Source organism: Xylocopa sonorina, chromosome 14 (genome assembly GCF_050948175.1).
Source record: "Xylocopa sonorina isolate GNS202 chromosome 14, iyXylSono1_principal, whole genome shotgun sequence".
Lineage (NCBI taxonomy): Eukaryota > Metazoa > Arthropoda > Insecta > Hymenoptera > Apidae > Xylocopa > Xylocopa sonorina.
The window spans coordinates 2,171,179-2,186,473 of NC_135206.1; the positions used below are offsets into that span (position 1 = coordinate 2,171,179).

Here is a 15,295-nt window from a genome sequence, read left to right on the forward strand (position 1 = left end):
ACACGCGGTGGCCACGACGAGACAATTGGACCGTTTATTTCGAAAGCAGTGCAAGTCCATTTTCTTTTCTTTCGAGAAAATTGAACGTTAGCAGATCAGACGATTAAAAAATATAGATTAATCATGCGAAGTCTGAGAATGTTTGTACTAATTTATCAATGTGTAATTCGATTATATAAATTTCTTTTAGACGAATTTGTAATTAAAATAATTGACAATTTCCAGGCTGCGAATGGACTTACACCACTTTTGTAATTAGTCAATTGTAGTATCATTTAATTTCAATTTTGAAATAACAAATATCACTTAAAATATATATCTTACGTTAATACAATCTTGTTTATAAATAATAGCAAGATATAAAATGGGATTAGCATTTTTTATTGTGAACATTAATTATATTTATATATTGTTAAACTTAGCACAAGATATTGGTATTGTTAATTATTTATACTGTTCATGTGGCAGTGTTTTGAAATAATCATGTTGCATATATTTATTAATTCGATTATATATATTTCTTTTAGGCGAATTTATAACTAAAATAATTGACAATTTTCAAGCTGCAAATGGACTTACACTACTTTCATAATTAGTCAATTGTAGATATCCTTTAATTTCAATTTTGAAATAACAAATATCACTTAAAATATATATCTTACGTTAATACAATTTTGTTTATAAATAATAGCAAGAAATAAAATGGGATTAGCATTTTTTATTGTGAACATTAATTATATTTATATATTGTTAAACTTAGCACAAGATATTGGTATTGTTAATTATTTATACTGTTCATGTGGCAGTGTTTTGAAATAATCATGTTGCATATATTTATTAATTCGATTATATATATTTCTTTTAGGCGAATTTATAACTAAAATAATTGACAATTTTCAAGCTGCAAATGGACTTACACTACTTTCATAATTAGTCAATTGTAGATATCCTTTAATTTCAATTTTGAAATAACAAATATCACTTAAAATATATATCTTACGTTAATACAATTTTGTTTATAAATAATAACAAGAAATAAAATGGGATTTACATTTTTTATTGTGAACATTAATTATATTTATATATTGTTAAACTTAACACAAGATATTGGTATTATTTATTATTTATGTTCGTTTGGCAGTGTTTTGAAATATTTATGAGGCATATGTTTATTAATTTGATTATATAAATTTCTTTTAGGCGAATTTAACTAAAATAATTGACAATTTCCAGGCTGCGAATGGACTTACACCACTTTCATAATTAGTCAATTGTAGATATCCTTTAATTTCAATTTTGAAATAACAAGTATCACTTAAAATATATATCTTACGTTAATACAATTTTGTTTATAAATAATAGCAAGAAATAAAATGGGATTAGCATTTTTTATTGTGAACATTAATTATATTTATATATTGTTAAACTTAACACAAGATATTGGTATTATTTATTATTTATGCTCGTTTGGCAGTGTTTTGAAATATTTATGATGCATATATTTATTAATTTGATTATATAAATTTCTTTTAGGCGAATTTATAACTAAAATAATTGACAATCTCCAGGCTGCGAATGGACTTACACCACTTTCACAATTAGTCAATTGTAGATATCCTTTAATTTCAATTTTGAAATAACAAATATGACTTAAAATATATATCTTACGTTAATACAATTTTGTTTACAAATAATAACAAGAAATAAAATGGCATTTTTTATTGTGAACTTTATTTATATTTATATATTGTTAATCTTAAAATGTGGCGGTGTTTTGAAATATTCATGATGCACAGGAAGTATATAAAGTAATACAAATTGAACTTACATCACTTTCATAATCAATGGTTACGCAATTTCTATTTTCAATTTCAAATTGAACAAAGTATTGGCATTTTTTAGGGTATTATAAATACTAACTAGTTATGAACAAAAAGTTTACACTAAATTAAGCATAAATTACGTGATATCTCATTTTCTTTCTCACCTTATTCAATATTATAAATAAAAATTTTATAATTTAATAGACGATAAATATATAAAAAATTAAATAATTAATATAATATTTTAATAATAATATATTAAAAATTTTATATAATATGATATAATGATTAAATTAGTAATATAGATTGAGTATGTACTGTCAATAATGAATATATATAAATGTTTATCAAAATAATGGATTATTGAATAATAACTTTAAATCAATCTGGTCAATGAAATATTTAAAATGGTTGCAAGTAAAAATTAAATAATAGTAAAAATAACTGTACTAAGATAGCGCAATCAACTGTTTTTTAATTGAAAACTTGTATGAAAGAATTGATGAAATATATACTGTCTTATAAGTATTAAATTTAAATGTCATGTGTATTAAATTTTAATAAAAATGCTAAAATTAAATTATGAGACGATAACACCCTATAGAATTTTACAACTTGCAAACTTACACCACTTTCAAAATAAACGGTCTATTATTCTGACAGTCGAATGGAGGAAGTTATAACTGAACCGTTTATTTTGAAAGTGGTGTAAGTCCTTTTTTGAAAAAATGAGATATGCTTACGTAATTTATGCTTAATTTAGTGTAAACTTTTTGTTTATAACTAATTAGTATTTAAGATCTTAAAAAATGCCAATGCTTTGTACAATTTAAATGTTGTATCACAATGCCAAGCAAATTACATTCGAAAAATATAAGAATGTGCAGCAGATATTATCTTATATACCTCCTGTGCATCATGAATATTTCAAAACACTGCCACATGAACAGCATAAATAATTAATAATACCAATATCTATTTTTTTATTTTATAATTGATTATTTTTTTAATTAAGTTTAACAATATATAAATATATTTAACGTTGACAATAAAAGATGCTAATACTATTTTATTTCTTGTTATTATTTATAAACAAAATTGTATTAATATGAGATATATACTTTAAGTGATATTTGTTATTTCAAAATTGAAATTAAAGGATATCTACAATTGACTAATTATGAAACTGGTGTAAGTCCATTCGCAGCCTGGAAATTGTCGATTATTTTAGTTATAAATTCGCCTAAAAGAAATTTATATAATCGAATTAATAAATATATGCAACATGATTATTTCAAAACACTTCCACATGAACAGTATAAATAATTAACAATACCAATATCTTGTGCTAAGTTTAACAATATATAAATATAATTAATGTTCACAATAAAAAATGCTAATCCCATTTTATTTCTTGTTATTATTTATAAACAAAATTGTATTAACGTAAGATATATATTTTAAGTGATATTTGTTATTTCAAAATTCAAATTAAATGATATCTACAATTGACTAATTACAAAAGTGGTGTAAGTCCATTTGCAGCAGGAAAATTGTCAATTATTTTAGTTATAAATTCGCCTAAAAGAAATTTATATAATTACGTCATATTTGTATAATAACGTATCATATTTATATAATTAACGTTCACAATAAAAATACTAGTCCTATTTTATTTCTTGTTATTATTTATAAACAAAATTGTATCAATATGAGATAAATATTTCAAGTGATATTTCAAAATTGAAATTAAGTAATATTTTTACAGTTGACTAATTACAAAAGTGGTATAAGTCCATTCGCAGCCTGGAAATTGTCAATTATTTTAGTCATAAATTCTCCTAAAAGAAATTTATATAATCGAATTACACATTGATAGATTACTACAAACATTCGCAGACTTCGCATGATTAATCTATATTTTTTAATCGTCGGATCTGCTAACGTTCAATTTTCTCGAAACAAAAGAAAATGGACTTGCACTACTTTCGAAATAAACGGTCCAATTGTCTCGTCGTGGCCACCGCGTGTTACACTCTGTTCGATTTAAAAGTATCGCGTGTCGTTTAATGCGCAAAGGTAGTTTCTTTCTCGATTAGGAAACATTCGTATCGAGTGTCGTTTAATTAATTAGAATTCGATTTGATGATTATTGGTTAGTGGAAACGATGGTAACGATATTGGTGTTAGGAGAAAGGGACCTTGAGAGTCGACGATGGAAAAACGTGGGTATAGACGAGCCTATGCGGATTTAACGCGTTCGTGGACGTGAATTCTATAGCATTCATTTTCGTGATCATGCAGAATAACGTGAATGCTATAGCACTGAAATCTTAAAGTGAATTATTTTGAATTTAGTATTCATTTTCTTGATCATGCAGAATGACATGAATGTTATAGCATTCAGTTCTTAAAATGAATTATTTTGAATTTAGTATTCATTTTCGTGATCATGCAGAATAACATGAATGCTACAGAACTGAAATCTTCAAATAAATTATTTTGAATTTAATATTAATTTTCCTGATGATGCAGAATGACATGAATTCTATAGCATTTAAATCTTCAAGTGAATTATTTTGAATTTAGTATTCATTTTCTTGATCATGCAGAATGACATGAATTCTATAGCACTGAAATCTTAAAGTGAATTATTTTGAATTTAGTATTCATTTTCTTGATCATGCAGAATGACATGAATGCTATAGCACTGAAATCTTAAATTGAATTACTTTGAATTGAATTTTGTATAACCGTATTATCTGTATTGTCATGGATGCTATAGCGTTCATTTTATATAACGATTGAAATATGATAATCTGACTAGCCTTATGAAATGTGTTTAATCAAATTTCGGATATCAGGAGCAATTTAAAAGAAAATTACTGTCAAGTTTTGCACATTGCTGAAAGTTTTACTGTCCGTGAATGTGTTAAGCTTAGAATCCTTGCGCTTAGAAAGTTTGAGCTTTGAAAACTTAAGACACTTTCTTAAGAAACTTAAGACATTGAGCTTTGAAATCTTGCGCTTAGAAAGATTGAGGTTTGCAAGCTTAAAACTCTCTAAAAAACTTAAGACTCTTTAAGAAGTTAAGACTCTCATTAAGCTCAAAAACCTTGCATTTAGAAAGCTTGAACTTTGAAAATTTAAGTTTTGGACTTCGAGCTCAGAAACTTTAAGCTTAGAAAGCCTGAGCTTAAAAACCTTAAATTCAGAAAACTTGAACTTAGAAAATTTAAGCTTAGAATGATTAAACTTAGAAAATTTCAGCTTAAAAAGATTGAACTTAGGAAATTCAAACTTAGAAAGATTGAGTTCAGAAAACTTAAGTTTAGAAACCTTGCTTATAAAGCTTAGGCTTTGAAAATTTAAGTTTAGGTACTTTGAGTTCAGAAAACTTAAGTTTAAAAAATTTAGGCTTAGAAAATTTAAGCTTTGGAAATTTAAGTTTAAAAACCTTGTGCTCAGAAAACCTAAGCTTAGAATACTTAGGCTTATAAAACTGAAGCTTAGAAACCTTTAGCTCAGAATACTTAAACTTAGGAACTTTAAGCTCTGAAAGCTTAAACTTGAAAAATTTAAGCTTAGAAAGATTGAACTTAGAAAGCTTAAGCTCTGAAAATTTAAGTTTAGGAATCTTGAGCTTAGAAAACTTAAAATTAGAAAGTTTAAACTTATAAAATTTAAGCTTAGAAGTCTTGCACTTAGAAAGCTTAAGCTCTGAAAACTTAAAACTCTCATTAATCTCAAAAACCTTACACATAGAAACATTGCTCTCCAAAACCTTAATCTCAAAAACCTTACACTTAGACAGACTAAACACAACCAACTAAAGAAATTCGCATACCCAAATTAAATTCCATATAAATAAATAAATACAAACACCCTAAACCTGACTCAATTAACTTCCATCCACATCCCAACTTCCTCCATTCGTCAATCATACATCAATGAAACCTGAAAATCTGAAGATTTCAAAAATAGCACCGCGTGAGCACCCAATAGAAGCTTTGACGCGACCCACCTGTATCACTTCCGGTGTGGCAGGCCTGGCTGGCGATGGTTTCCGTGGAATCGAGTCAGTAGGGCTCTCAGCAGTTCCGCTTCTTCCGTTCTGCCTCCTCTCCTCTTCTCCAGCCTCGTGCTCGTTGTTCTAAACCAAAAAAAAACAGAAAACCAACACGATAATGTGTAAATCAGAAGGAGTAACGCGTGGAATCTTTCGATTCTGATCGATTTTAGTGGCGTCTCGACGGTTTGGGACTCGGCACGCGACGACGCGAGTCGATCGAAATAGTGGTGGACGTGCAGAAGAGGGGAGAAAAGAGTGGAAAGAACGAATCGACTAGCTGGCTGCTATTTCGGTGGCGGAGAGCATCCTCTGACTGAATATTGAATGCTTGGCTGGCGCGTTGAGTTGTTGCCAGAAGGTACAACCGCGATCCATCGATACCACCGAGTCCCGCTGCGTTTACTGCCCGCCACTCCCACGGGATTCGATTAAACGGGCGCTGTTAGATCGAGGGAGCGTGCTGAGAGTCGCGTTCCACTGACTGGGCTCAAGGATCTCAGGAACACTAGATTTCTATGCTAATTAAAGTTCTGCGTTTTTGGTTGATTGATATGTGGCTCTTGGGGTTTAACTATTTGGATGCATTGCGATGGTTTTTGGATTTTTATGAATTTCTGTTGGCTTTGTATGTTGGTCGAGTTGGTATTTGGTGTGATTCGAGTATGTTCGTTTGCGATTCGATTTTTGGGGTTTTGTTGTGTGGGTTTCCATGTGCTTTGAGTGTTGGGTTTTGGTTTTTCAACTATTTGGATGTTATGCTATGGATTTTGATTTTTATGAATTTCTGTTGGGTTTACACATTGGTCGAGTTGGTATTTGGTGTGGTTGGAGTATGTTCGTTTGGGATTCGATTTTTGGGGTTTGGTTGTGTGGGTTTTATGTGCTTTGAGTGTTGGGTTTTGTCTTTCAACTATTTGGATGTTATGCTATGCTTTTAGATTATTATATGTGGATTTCTGTTGGATTTACTCACTTCTTCGTTTGTGATTCAACTTTTGGGGTTTGATTGTGTGGGTTTCCATGTGCTTTGAATGTTGGGTTTTGTTTTTCAACTATTTGGACGTGTTCTGATGGTTTTGGATTTTTATGAATTTTTGTTAGATTTATTATATTATTGGTCGAGTTAGAGTCTCTTGTGATTGGAGTATGTTCGTTTGTCATTCAACTTTTCGGGTTTTGTTGTATAGGTTTCCATGTGCTTTGAGTGTTGGGTTTTGTTTTTTAACTATTTTGGATTTTTATGAATTTCTGTTGGGTCTCGTCTTTCAATTATTTGGATATTATGCTATGGTTTTTGGATTTTTATGAATTTCTGTTGGGTTTGTATGTTGGTCGAGTTGGTATCTGGTGTGGTTGGAGTATGTTCGTTTGTGAATCAACTTTTGGGGTTTGATTGGGTGGGTTCTATGTGCTTTGAGTGTTGAGTCTTGGTTTTTAACTATTTGGATGTTATGGTATGGTTTTGGATTTTTATATGTAGATTTCTGTTAGGTTTTCTCATTTGTCGAGTTGGTATTTGGTGTGGTTGGAGTATGTTCGTGTGTGATTCGATTTTTGGGGTTTGATTGGGTGGGTTTCTACTATGTGCTTTGAGTGTTCAATCTTGTCTTTTAACTATTTGAATGTTATGCTATCGTTTTGGATTTTTGTACGTGGATTTCTGATGAATTTACTTGTTTGTTGAGTTTGAATCTGGTGTGGTTGGAATATATTCGTTTGTAATTCAACTTTTTGAGTTTGATTGGTAGAATTTGTATATTCTTTGAGTGTTGAGTCTCGTCTTTTAACTATTTGGATTTTGTGCTATGGTTTTTGGATTTTTGATCAATTTACTCATTTGTCGAGTTTGAGTCTGTTGTGATTGGAGTATGTTCGTTTGGGATTCGATTTTTGGGGTTTGGTTAGCTGGGTTTCCATGTGCTTTGAGTGTTGGGTTTTGTCTTTCAACTATTTGGATGTTATGCTATGCTTTTGGATTATTATATGTGGATTTCTGTTGAATTTATTCATTCGTCGAGTTGGTATTTGGTGTAGTTGGAGTATGTTCGTTTGTAGTTTGATTTTTGGAGTTTTGTTGTATATGTTTCCATATGCTCTGAGTGTTCAGTCTTGGCTTTTAACTATTTGGATGTGTTGCGATGGTTTTGGATTTGTATATGAGAATTTCTGTTAAGTTTACACATTTGTCGAGTTAGAATCTGTTGTGGTTCGGTGGGTTTCCATGCACTTTGAGTGTTGCGTTTTGTCTTTCAACTATTTGGATGTTGTGCTATGGTTTTTGGATTTTTATGAATTTCTGTTGGGTTTGTATGTTGGTCGAGATTGGTATTTGGTGTGGTTGGAGTATGTTCGTTTGTGATTCGACTTTTGGGGTTTGGTTTTGTGGGTTTCCATGTGCTTTGAGTGTCGAGTCTTGGGGTTTAACTATTTGGATGTATTGCGATGGTTTTTGGATTTTCATATGTGGATGTTTGATGAATTTACTCCTTTGTCGAGTTGGTATTTGGTGTGGTTGGAGTATGTTCGTTTGTGATTCGATTTTTGGGGTTTTGTTGTAAAGGTTTCCATGTGCTTTAAGTGTTGGGTTTTGGTTTTCAACTATTTGGATGTTATGCTGTGGTTTTGGATTTTTATGAATTTCTGTTGGGTCTCCTCTTTTAAATTTGGATGTTATGCTATGGTTTTGGACTTTTATGAATTTCTGGTGGGTTCATAGATTTGTCAAGTTAGAACCTGCTGTGGTTGGAGTATATTCGTTTGTGATTCGATTTTTGGGCTTTGATTGGGTGTGTTTTTACGTGCTTTGAGTGTTGGGTCTTGAGTTTTAACTATTTGGATTTTATACTATGGTTTTTGGATTTTTGATGAATTTCTGTTGGGTTTGTATGTTGGTCGAGTTGGTATTTGGTGTGGTTGGAGTATGTTCGTCTGTAATTCAACTTTTGGGGTTTTGTTAGGGAGGTTTCTATGTGTTGTTCCATGTGCTTTGAGCGTTGGGTTTTGTTTTTCAACTATTTGGATGTATTGCGATGGTTTTTGGATTTTTATGAATTTCTGTTGGGTTTGTATGTTGGTCGAGTTGGTATTTGGTGTGATTCGAGTATGTTCGTTTGCGATTCGATTTTTGGGGTTTTTTGTGTGGATTTCCATGTGCTTTGAGTGTTGAGTTTTAGTTTTTAACTATTTGGATTTTATGCTATGGTTTTTGGATTTTTATGAATTTCTATTGGGTTTGTATGTTGGTCGAGTTGGTATTTGGTGTGGTTGGAGTATGTTCATCTGTAATTCAACTTTTGGGGTTTTGTTGTGTGGATTTCCATGTGCTTTGAGTGTTGGGTTTCAGTTTTTAACTATTTGGATGTTATGCTATGGTTTTTGGATTTTTATGAATTTCTATTGGGTTTACACATTGGTCGAGTTGGTATTTCGTGTGGTTGGAGTATGTTCGTCTGTGATTCAACTTTTGGGGTTTTGTTAGGGAGGTTTCTATGTGTTGTTCCATGTGCTTTGAGTGTTGGGTTTTGTTTTTCAATTATTTGGATGTATTGCGATGGTTTTTGGATTTTTATGAATTTCTGTTGGCTTTGTATGTTGGTCGAGTTGGTATCTGTTGTACTTGGAGTCTATTCGTTTGTGATTCAATTTTTGGGGTTTGGTTTTGTAGGTTTCTATGTGCTTTCAGTGTTGGGTACACTATTTGGATGTATTGCGATGGTTTTGGATTTTTATGAATTTCTGTTCGATTTGTTATATTATTGGTCGAGTTAGAATCTGTTGTGATTGGACTATGTTCGTTTGTGATTCGATTTTTGAAATTTTGTTGTATTGGTTTCTATGTGCTTTGAGTGTTGGGTTTCGTCTTTTAACTATTTGGATGTGTTGCGATAGTTTGGGATTTTTATATGTGGATTTCTGTTGGGTTTACTCTTTTGTTGAGTTTGAATCTGTTGTGATTGGAGTATGTTTGTTTGTGAGTATGTTCGTTGTGGGTTTCCATGTACTTTGAGTGTTGGGTTTTTGGTTTTTAACCATTTAGATGTTATGTTATGGTTTTGGATTTTTATATGTGGATTTCTGTTGGGTTTACTCATTTGTCGAGTTGGTATTTGGTGTGGTTGGAATCTGTTCGTGTGTGATTCAATTTTTGGGGTTTGATTGGGTGGGTTTCTATGTACTTTGAACGTTGGGTTTCGTTTTTTAACTATTTGAATCTTATGCTATGGGTTTTGGATTTTTATAAATTTCTGTTGGGTTTGTACGTTGGTGGAGTTGGAATCTACAGTAATTGGAGTCTGTTCGTGTGTGATTCAACTTTTGGGGTTTGCTTGGGTGGGTTTTTATATGCTTTCAGTGTTGGGTCACGAATTTTAGCTATGTGGATGTGCTGCGATGGTTTTGGATTTGTTTATGTGGATTTCTGATGAATTCACTTGTTTGTTGAGTTTGAATCTGGTGTGGTTGGAGTATGTTCGTTTGTAATTTAATTTTTTGAGTTTGATTGGGTGAATTTGTATATTCTTTGAGTGTTGAGTCTCGTCTTTTAACTATTTGGATGTTATGCTACGGTTTTTCGATTTTTATGAATTTCTGTTGGGTTTGTACATTGGTCGAATTGGTATTTGGTGTGGTTGGAGTATGTTCGTTTGTAATTCAACTTTTGGGGTTTTGTCGTGTGGATTTCCACGTGCTTTGAGTGTTGGGTTTTGTTTTTCAACTATTTGGACGTGTTGCAATGGTTTTGGATTTTTATCAATTTCTGTTGGGTTTATTATATTATTGGTCGAGTTAGAATCTGGTGTGATTGGAGTATGTTCGTTTGTGGTGCGATTTTTGGGATTTGGTTGGATGACCATTGGTGGGTTTCCATGTACTTTGAGAGTTGGGTCTCGTCTTTTAACTATTTGGATTTTATGCTATGGTTTTGGATTTTTATAGATTTCTACTAGGTTTATACGTTGGTTGAGTTGGTATTTGATGTGGTTGGAGTCTGTTCGTGTGTGATTCAATTCTTGGGGTTTGGTTTTGTGGGTTTCCATGTGCTTTGAGTGTTGGGTTTTGTTTTTCAACTATTTGGACATTATGCTATGGTTTTGGATTTTTATCAATTTCTGTTGGGTTTTGTCTTTTAACTATTTGGATTAGCATTATGCTATGGTTTTTTTTATTTTTATGAATTTCTGTTGCGTTTACACGTCGGTCAAGTTGGTATCTGTTCGTTTGTGATTCGATTTTTGGGGTTTGATTGGGTGGGTTTCTATGTGCTTTTAATGTTGGATACACTATTTGGATATTATGCTATGGTTTTTTTTATTTTTATGAATTTCTGTTGGGTTTCTATGTGCCTTGAGTGTTGGGTTTCGTTTTTCAACTATTTGGATGCGTTGCGATGGTTTTAGATTTGTATATGTGAATTTTTGTTTGGGTTTACACATTTGTTAAGTTAAAATCTGTTGTGATTGGCGTATGTTTGCGTGTAATTTGATTTTTGGGGTTTGGTTGCGTGGATTTCCATGTGCTTTGAGTGTTGGGTTTTGTTTTTCAACTATTTGGATGCGTTGCGATGGTTTTAGATTTGTATATGTGAATTTTTGTTTGGGTTTACACATTTGTTAAGTTAAAATCTGTTGTGATTGGCGTATGTTTGCGTGTAATTTGATTTTTGGGGTTTGGTTGCGTGGATTTCCATGTGCTTTGAGTGTTGGGTTTTGTTTTTCAACTATTTGGATGCGTTGCGATGGTTTTAGATTTGTATATGTGAATTTTTGTTTGGGTTTACACATTTGTTAAGTTAAAATCTGTTGTGATTGGCGTATGTTTGCGTGTAATTTGATTTTTGGGGTTTGGTTGCGTGGATTTCCATGTGCCTTGAGTGTTGGGTTTTGTTTTTCAACTATTTGGACGTGTTGCGATGGTTTTAGATTTGTATATGTGAATTTTTGTTTGGGTTTACACATTTGTTAAGTTAAAATCTGTTGTGATTGGCGTATGTTTGCGTGTAATTCGATTTTTGGGGTTTGGTTGCGTGGATTTCTATGTGCTTTGAGTGTTGGGTTTCGTCTTTCAACTACTTGGATGTGTTGCGATGGTTTTGGATTTGTATATGTGAATTTCTGTTAAGTTTACACATTTGTTGAGTTTGAATTTGTTGCAATTGGAGTCTATTCGTGTGTGATTCAACTTTTGGATACTTGATTGTGCCCTTTTGTGTGCTTTGCATACTATGTTGAATTGTGCTGTCTGTATAATTGGATATATTTTCATTACGATTAAATTAATAAGAAATTGGTTGGTAATGGAGTGTAGCTGAATTGGTTACAGATAAATTTATCTCTACCTACTTGGTTATCTACTTATGGGATAGAACGTGAGTTTATGTATCTGGTTTTGATGTTGGTCCAAAGTTAAACACTCTTGACCTGCATAATCGCATGGAAATCTAACTGTAGAAGCTCTTGTAAATTTAAATCGATTTTCGTCGAATCAGTAGCAAATAACATCGAATTATTTATTAATCGTGAATCACGTTTCACTTAAAATCTTCTGTATCTAAAAAAAATATCATTATCTAACTAAAACAATTCAATCTTTATATTAAAAGAATTCAAATAATATCTGGTTAATAAGCTAGGTTAGAGTGTGAATCGAGTACCTCAGAATTACGCCAGTGAAAGAAAACAAAGCACACGTGGAAAATGAATTCGTACACTGTTACACAAGTTCCTTCCTGTCGACCAGCCACGTTGCTCGCAGGAACTAACGAAATAACACGAACTTCTCTCGAGTTTCCAAACCACTTGTTAGCAGAAAAAAAGGAGAGAATTACGACGAGTGTCACCGATCTGGAACCATGTCCGACGAGAACCAGCTCCGATTAACGAAGCCTATCCTTCTGATGAAAGGACAGGGTCGCGTGCTGGAGGATGAGGGAGGGGGCAGGAGTAAGAACGAGCACTAACGTCGCGTCTGCGTGCACGGATGTGCAACGTACATACGGCGAACGAGACGCGTTTGCGTCCTCGGAAGAGGCAGTGCATCGCGACGCTGTTCTGCGGGAGCTTACACGTCCGCTGGACGATTTCGTACGTGAAACTGCCAGCCGTCGATATATCGTGACTGAGAGAGAGACAGGCGGTGGGATTGGGGAGAAGAGTGGGAGGGAGTGGCAGAGGGGAAGGGAGGGAAAGAGTGAGATGAAGTGAGAGAGGGAGAATGGGACGGAGAGAGATAGGGAGACGAAGAATGAAAAAGGCAGGAAAGAGATAGGGAAAGTGAGAAAGAAAGAAAAAGACAGAGAGACAGAGAAAGAGAGAGACAGAGTGAGAGAGAGAGAGAGATAGAATAGTGAGAAAGAAAGAAAAAAAACAGAGAGGGATAGAGGAAAAGAGAGACAGAGTGAGATAGAGAAAGTGAGAGAGGAAGAAAAAGATAGGGAGAGATAGAGATAGTGAGAAAGAAAGGAAAAGACAGAGAGAGATAGAGATAGTGAGGAAGAAAGAAAAAGATAGAGAGATAGAGATAGGAAAAGGAAGAAAGGAAGAAAAAGACAGGGAGAGAGAGAGAGAGATATGAAAAGTGAGAAGGAAAGAAAAAGACAGAGAGAGATAGAAAAAGTGAGAAAGAAAGAAAAAGATAGAGAGAGAGAGATAGATGGAAAAAGTAAGAAAGGAAGAAAATAACAGAAAGAGAGAGAAAGAAAATGAGGAAGAAAGAAAAAGACAGGAGAGAGATAGAGATAATGAGAAAGAAAGAAAAAGACAGAGAGACAGAGAAAGAGAGAGACAGAGTGAGAGAGAGTAAGCGAAAGAGTGAGAGAGAGGGACAGATAGAGAGAGAGAGAGAGGGAGAGAATGAGAGAGAGAGTAAGAGAGAGAGAGAGAGTGAGAGAGAGAGAATGAGAGAGAGTAAGAGAGAGTGAGAGAGAGAGAGCGAGAGAATGAGAGAGAGAGTAAGAGAGAGAGAGAGAGTGAGAGAGAGAGAATGAGAGAGAGTAAGAGAGAGTGAGAGAGAGCGAGAGAGAGTGGGAGAGAGCGAGAGTAAGAGAGAGTGAGAGGGAGCGAGAGAGAGTGGGAGAGAGCGAGAGTGAGAGAGAGAGAATGAGAGAGAGTGAGAGAGAGAGCGAGAGAGAATGAGAGAGAGAGTGAGAGAGAGTGAGAGAGAGAGCGAGAGAGAATGAGAGGGAGAGTGAGAGAAAAAGGGAGAGTGAGAGAGAGAGAGAGAGAGTGAGAGAAAAAGGGAGAGTGAGAGAGAAAGAGAGAGTGAGAAAGTGTGAGAGAGAGTGCGAGAGAGAGAGAGAGAGAGCGAAAGAGAGCGAGAGAGAGAATGAGTGGGAGAGAGAGCGAGAGAGTGTGTGAAAGAGTGTGAGAGAAAGGGAGAGCGAGAGAGTGTGTGAAAGAGTGTGAGAGAAAGGGAGAGCGAAATAGAGCGCAAGAGAGCGTGAGAAAAAGAACGAGAGAGAGCGAAAAAAAACAAGAGAGAGTGAAAAAAAGCGAAAGAAAAAGAACGGGAGAGTGCGAAAAAAAGCGAGAGAAAGCGAAAAAGAGCGAGAGAAAAAGAACGAGAGAGAAAGAACAAGAGTGAAACAAAAGTGAAAGATAAAGAACGAGAGAGTGCGAAAAGAAGCGAGAGAAAACGAAAAAAGCGAAAGAAAAAGAACGAGAGAGTGCGAAAAAAGCGAAGGAGCGAAAAAAAGCGGGAGAAAGCGAAAAAAGCGAAAGAAAAAGAACGAGAGAGTGCGAAAAAAAGCGAGAGAAAGCGAAAAAGAGCGAGAGAGTGTGAAAAAAAGCGAGAAAAAGCGAGAGAAAAAGAACGAGAGTGCGAAAAAAAGCGACAGAAAAAGAACGGGAGAGAGAGAGAAAGAGAGAGAGCAAAAAGGGGTTGTCACAGCCGCTGAAAGGGATGCCAATAGTTCATGGTATGCCAACAACGAATCTACCAAATTTTCTCTTCTAAACTCTTCTATGCTACAATACATTGAAACTAGTATTCATGAAAAAATAAGTACCTAAACTTTAACACATCAAGTAAAAAAAAAGTTAATCTTCTTATGAAGAATTAGTATTCTTCACTCTAAAATAAAAGTAAACGTCAGTACATCTTCATAACATATTTCTGTACATCTTATAATATACAAACAGAATTTTGTTAAGCCTTTTGAATCTAAATATACAATCATTTAAGAGATAATAGTTTTGCTACAATTTTAATCTTTTACATAAATATTTTGGTCTTCTTATCTCTGGTTCGATTAGAAAGAGATTTCAAACGCTCTCTTTTTAATGAGAAAATGAAATTGTACGATATTCTATTAAAGGATACGTTAATGAATAAATGCAACTATTAAGCTCTTCTCGATGATTTAGTAATTCAAGAGGAGGGATCCATAATTGAATCATACTGGAGA

The 15,295-nt window shown here is 33.4% G+C and overlaps 1 protein-coding gene across 1 annotated transcript in view; it reads right to left on the reverse strand.

Moving 5' to 3' along the window:
- The window catches only part of LOC143430514 (multiple PDZ domain protein), a 211,150-nt gene that overhangs the window by 29,428 nt on the left and 166,427 nt on the right, over positions 1–15,295 (reverse strand). Inside the window, exon 22 of the mRNA XM_076906829.1 lies at positions 5,848–5,976. Within this exon, the coding sequence (XP_076762944.1) occupies positions 5,848–5,976 (129 nt within the window). The remainder of the gene's footprint in view (positions 1–5,847; positions 5,977–15,295) is intronic.